Raw genomic sequence first — 6382 nt, 5'->3', positions numbered from 1 at the left:
GTATGAGAATGGCCCTGACACCATTTCAGCCCAGATCTAAACTCCTGGCAGGACAAGCTCCAGCTCAATTCTCGCACTGAATAAAACAAAGTGAGTGAGGGACTGCAATATAAGAGGGAAAGAAAGAGAAACTTTAAAACTGTTCAATTGTTATGATGTGTAAAGACTGATATTGTTCTATAATCGTCTGAAACTGTTAAGTCATGATGTGAAATGGTTAACAAAGAAAAAGGGAAACTCAAGCTGCTGCTACACTTTATTGTATTTATCTAAAATTAAGCACTTTTGAGATGCACACATTTTCAAAAGATATTTGATTTATTTTCTCTATTTTATTTTTAAATGCAGCCAGAGAGGAACATTACACATATCCACAGTATTTACTGTATATCTGTATAGTTCAATGTTATTGGATAATAAATATTGTTGTTTTTGAATTGTACTTTCTTTATTTGATTGGCAGTCAGTTGTTGATTACATGCAGACGTTGATAAAGCTGCAGCTACTTCAATATCACACTAATTCATGAAGCAACTTAGACATTTGTCTAAGAACATTTGATGTTCCGGACCTTTGTATGGGGAGATTTTCTCTAACTGGACCTCGCTGAATTTTAGTTGAATACCCCTGGTCTATAGTGTATCCTGCGGCTTCAGAGGTGCTGTGTCATTGTCAGCGGCTTCCTGCCTCCAACAACACAGAGCCGTGCACACAGCGAGGGAGGAAGAGGAAGAAGCCTGTCGGAAACGAGTGCTGTTTCACTTTCCTAGAGAGCTTTCTTGAAAAGTTAAAAGATTACACTAAACGTGTTAGAATATTTGTAACTCTTGTATTATGTTCGCATTTTACACCCGTTGGTACTGTCAAACTGACCTGAGCCATGATTATCATCTTAAAAAATAGAAAACACATATAAAGTCCCTAATATATATTTTCTTTATCTTATTTCCTTACAATATATGTAGCGTTTATGATTCATATTTGCAATTAAGATTTAAGATGGACTTTTATTAATCCCTGTGGGGAAATTGTTTCTCTGCATTTGACCCATCCTGTGTTAGGAGCAGTGGGTTGCCATTTTGAACGGCGCCCGGGGAGCAGTGTAGGGAACGGTGCCTTGCTCAGGGACACTCGGTAGCACTCGGTCTTTCCAGGACTTGAACTGGTGACCTTCCAGTTGCCAAGCCAAGTCCCTATGGACTTCGCCACCACCGCCCACACTTACTCCCTTTTAACAATGCAAGTTTCATTTGTTTTTTGTGATAGTTATTATCCACATCCAAAATAATAAAGACTTGGAATACATATTCATGATGATCCAGCAAAATACAAAATAAACTATTTTAGTATTGATGTTTATTATTTTTTAATCGTATTTTATTATAATAAGGGGGGGGCTCTTAGTTGGGATTGAACACTATATAATCCCATATGAGCTCCAAGCCCCTCTGAGCAGAGACACTGTTCTATTATATTGCTGGTGGAGGATTGTAGTTGAAGTGTGCTATACACTGTAACATATATAACGTATATGTTAGTGTGAGTACATGTGAAATGTTTAGATTGTTCTGGAATAATATTGTGCAGGTTCCCAATCTACAAAGACAGGAAGACAGAAGCAGACTGCTTCTCGGTGCTTTGATTGTAACAATGTATAAGGTGTGTGTGTGTCTCAGAATTGATCCAGGTCCAACTCAGAACATCTCATGAAGGACGTAACTGTATTTAAGCAAAAGTAAACATGTCTACGTGTTCATCAGAGAAAACAAGATAAAGCCGTGGAGTTTTAAGTTGAAAGAAAAATATCCTAGTATTTGATTTTTGGTGAACATTTAAAATGGGTCAATTTGACCTGAACACCACAAGGGTTAAAGAGTTGCTGATACATTTAACACTCACAGCACCTTGTTTGCTGTCTGCTCTTGTGAAGCAGAGTTCATTATATCCTAGGAACTTTACCAATGTCTTTAAGCAGATTAGTTGACTACAGTTATGGCTGGAACATCTTAGGGAACACTTTAAGACACACCCAATGTTTACTGAACTCAATCGTTATATTATTCTTGCAAAGTCTCAACTAAATCTGTCTTCTGTTTTAGAAACGTCAGTAAATGGCTCATATTCTATGCACTGGACTTTCAGGCGCAGGTACAACTGCCCAAGTATTTTTAAGAAAAGTAGTCCTCTTCTTTTAAAAACCAGATCAAGTGATGCATTTGACAGACATTGTAAACTTGTTTCATTTGAATCTAAATAGCAAACTATTCAGTCAGATCAGCAATTCAATCTTGAAGTATTTCAATAACTATTTCAAGCACTTTATTCAAAATCACAAGTACTTTTCAAATCTTGTAAGCACACATGTTAGCCCTTCACCATGAGCCCGGCTTTTGTGTGTGCCTTCTTGATTAAACATTTATCCTAACTTTTAGGATATTAGCATGGGAATGTTTCATGTTTTCAGGGGAAAATAGCTCGCTTAACAATTAGCTTATTATATGGAATATTGAACAAGAAATCAAAGAGAACAAATATGATCACATAACATTTATTTATGTCACATTTAACACAGTATCACCCCATTTTCTTCTTCTGTTACAAAAATTGTTGTGTTGCCAGGCGCAGCATCTCCCCGTGATGTGAACTGAAAGCGCGTTGCCTCGTGTGTTTGATGTTATCAACATTCCTCTCTTGTGTTCAGAGCTACCAGGCAGAGTCTGTATAAAGGTCCAGTCTTATACCAGCAGGACCGCATTAATGCAGCCGTCGTTCTCTGGGTTATTTGTCACCTGGGCATATTTACCTGAAGGAAGATACATATATTGGTTAGAGCACAATCACACATCTTTTGTTTACAAAGTGATTTTTTTGTATTATTATTGTTAAGATAGTTAATAGACATATTACCGTAGAACATGCCAATACATTTTTTTTTTTTTAAAGATTTGACGCTTCTTTTGAAGTTTTGTTTGGATAAAACTTAAATAAAAACATGTTTTTGCAAATGATCTCTTTTTTTTTTCAATTAATGTTGACGTTTGGTTTTTACAACACTTTGGATTTTTTAAAATCTTTGGAAGTCTGAAAGAAACCTACATGGCTGCTAGAATTTAAATCTACAAATAGTTTAATACTTATAATATTAGCGTAGCCTAATCTTAGGCCCCGGCCACACGAGGACGATAACGGTCGTTTGCGTTACTGTTTAGACCGTTCGGCCACACGAGGACGACCGAATACGGCACCAAACGATAACGGGTCCCAAGGTGGATAGAACGGCATACGCAACGCTCTGGGGGGTCCAACGGCTCCGTGTGTGCGCCCTATACGATCATTTTCTGATAATGATGAGGCAATAGCCCCGCCTCTCCCCACCTCTGCTGCTCACCCCCGCGTCACAGTAAACTGCACACTGAATTCAGATTATTTATCTTTCTCTCGATATGGACATAAACGCGAGTGAAGTTTAATCTGACAGGACAGAGACACCTCTCAAACTACCTAAACTAGTTATAAATATGTTTATTTTTACTGTCGGCCGGGTCACTCATTACTGGATCAGCTGCTGCATGAGACAGACACTGACGCTGTCCGAAGAGAGGGAGGAAAAAGAGAGGCTGCGTGTATTTTATTATTATATTATATAGATTCGTTATTCATTTGTTTTAAAGCTCAATAAATAACAAAGAAGACCTTTGACCGGCACTTTTATAATTTTGTCCGGAAGATTTAAACTTTAATACACGTTGACTGGCGAAAAACTCTGCCCGGTTCCCTCGGCCCCCACCGCGGAGAATAAACAGAAGGGCAACCATGACAACCATGCTTCTTCGCTGCTTTTGTGGAGGAGGAAGTTACAGCGCCACGTACAGGCTCAGCATATGTACTGCAGCTTCTCCAGCGGTTGGAGCTAAACGGAGCGGTCTCGTGTGGGCAGACACTTTCCGTTGTCTATTGCGTGTGGACGGAAGCTTGTTTGTGATTGCATTTGCGTTTTACCGTTATCGTCCTCGTGTGGCCGGGGCCTTATCTGCAGCCACTGTGCAGAAACACATGAAGTACACCAAGGGATTCACAGATGCCCAAAGAGGAGCACTCACCCCAGATAACCTTTCCTCCTTGTGTAACCAGGCCCAGCTCGCTGACATTGACCTCCACCACTGTTCCTTTTGTGATGACTCCCAGGGCGGTGTAGAGGGGGGAGGAGGGGTTCTTCTTCACTCCCAGGATGGGAAGGCAGAATGTGGCTTTCAGCTCTGGATGTGTGACATGAGCTTTCTTAAAACGCAAACCCTAAAGTAGATTCAAGAGAAAGATGTTATTTAGGAGTTAGGAACGTAATTAAAACAGACATTCAAGCCTGAACTCATGTAAGCCAAGAGTTGTGTGTGTTAGTTAAAGCAATAAAACAATTCCAATGACACTGCGATCTTACCATGGGTCTGATGAAACGCTCATATTTGGGGGGTTTACGGGTGAAGCCGTCTCCAACAAAGCAAACTTTGGTGACCATTCTCTTCCAGGCTTTCTTTTGTCTCTTTCCAGTTTTGATGACTTTAAGTACTTCTGTCTCTCCCTGGGCACGCACCTTTGGCAGGGGCACCTCCCATTTGCCCTGCAGAAAACATACACAAGATATTTGTGATTAGAAACCAATTAAAACATCTCCCAATGTTACCACATTCTGATACAGGGACTGCAGACATACAGATGTGATGTGGTACTTACAGCCTTCTCTTTCCTCTTCTGTTTGATCATGTTGGAGAGGACCTTTGCTCGGGACTGTCCCTCTCTGTCCAGCAGGTAGGCTGGCACTGCTCCCTCTGGGGTCTTATCATCGTTCTTCTGCTTGGTTCTCCTCTGTTCATGCATTTTGAGGCTGCAAAAATACAAGTCAGAATTGTTTAGCTGCTCATTTGGCATAGTTTTCATGGTTTGTTTTTTAAGACAGCCAGCATATACACAAAAAAAATATTAAACTCACGTCTTCTTCATCTGGATCTTCTCTGAATGCCTCTGCTTGTTGTACAGTTTGGCCTTCAATCCAATCAGCGTCCTGGCTTTGTGGGAACGCGTATGGGCCTCACGGCTCTCCTTCTTCCTTTTCCGTTCATCGTGGTCCAAGCGGCGGCCATGCCGCTTGCGATGTAACTCAATGTGCTCGTTCTGGGGCTAAAAAAGAAAACAAAAACGATAAATGCAAAGGCTTGGAGCAGAAATCTACAGTGCTCAGTTCCGAGTAAAAAAAACATTACTCTAGCATTGTCTCTTACATGGGGCGCTGCATTCATTTGTATATGCTTTCATTATTCGGGAAGTGGCTCATTTCCATATATCAATGATATTTTTAAAGCGAACTAAGTATATCTATTTCAAATGCATTGATCTTTCCCGTCATTTTTTAGCACACATGTCAAACTATGTCTGGTTCACTATTATATATATACTTGCAAATTGATTACATTTGGGTTTATGATGGTAAAATATCAATTTTAAGACGTCATTTCGGGCTCTAGCTAATCATAAATTTGGCACGCTGATCAATTATTAAAATATGTTACTTGCAGCCATAAATATAACAATTCCACGTTTAATCGTGTAAATACAAAAACAGCGAACAGAAACAATTAAGCCAGAGTAGCACCTTAGAATATTACACGTTCATTTAAATTGCAAAATGACCTATTATTCAATTATAAATTAGGTCTACACTCGATAAAAACGCAATGGCCATTCCCACTACATTTCAACTTCGAAACATTTGCGTTACAATTAACACCGCAAGGACAACCAAAACTAAAGATCCCTCAAAAAGATTCACAACATAAACAAGTGCATGCTCATACACTCGTTACTTCAACTGCATCTTTGTATGTAGCAGGCTCATAATTGTAATATTAACAATATAAACAACACCAGGTCAGAGCAGCACGTCACCAAGCCACATGTGAACTGATGCTAACCGCTAGCACGATATGCTAACCTGTTAAAATGACTGATAAAAGAACTACTGTGCTATAAAAAACGGTTGTCTTCATACCATTTTGTGTTGGTGGTGTTAAGTCTTTCGGCGAATACTTCGCAGGTGGTGCGAGTCGGTAAAGACGCGAGTATTTTGTGTTTTCGCTTGAGGCTGGGGTCGTTTCGATGTTGTTTTCCCCGTAGCCGATACTTAGAGGAAGTACGTCATACGGAGGAAACGGTTTGTCCGTTCGCCTAAAGTGAACGTTTTCCACATCTTACTGTGTCACTTGACCGTGTTAAAGACGATACATACAAATATAATTGGATAACAAACGTGTAAGCACCTGATAGATCAGTCATTCTTTATTAAAGATACAAATTACATATAACAGCTAGTACTGCGTTATACTTTTTTAAA

General features: G+C 39.7%; 1 protein-coding gene across 1 annotated transcript; it reads right to left on the bottom strand.

Annotated features, from left to right (window-relative positions):
- Positions 1-2532: 2532 nt before the first annotated feature.
- On the bottom strand, positions 2533-6205 carry nsa2 (NSA2 ribosome biogenesis homolog (S. cerevisiae)). The gene is made up of 6 exons (XM_034238696.1): positions 6041-6205; positions 4985-5172; positions 4729-4879; positions 4436-4615; positions 4101-4293; positions 2533-2803 (listed from the first exon to the last, which is right to left on the bottom strand). The coding sequence occupies exons 1-6, from the start codon at positions 6041-6043 to the stop codon at positions 2736-2738; spliced, it is 783 nt and encodes a 260-aa protein (XP_034094587.1). The 5' UTR covers positions 6044-6205; the 3' UTR covers positions 2533-2735.
- Between the last annotated feature and the right edge of the window lie 177 nt (positions 6206-6382).

The sequence above is a fragment of the Gymnodraco acuticeps genome, unplaced genomic scaffold (assembly GCF_902827175.1).
Source record: "Gymnodraco acuticeps unplaced genomic scaffold, fGymAcu1.1, whole genome shotgun sequence".
Taxonomy (NCBI): Eukaryota; Metazoa; Chordata; class Actinopteri; order Perciformes; family Bathydraconidae; genus Gymnodraco; species Gymnodraco acuticeps.
The sequence above is the reverse complement of the archived record's forward strand: the minus strand, read 5'-3'. Positions and strand labels throughout refer to the sequence as shown.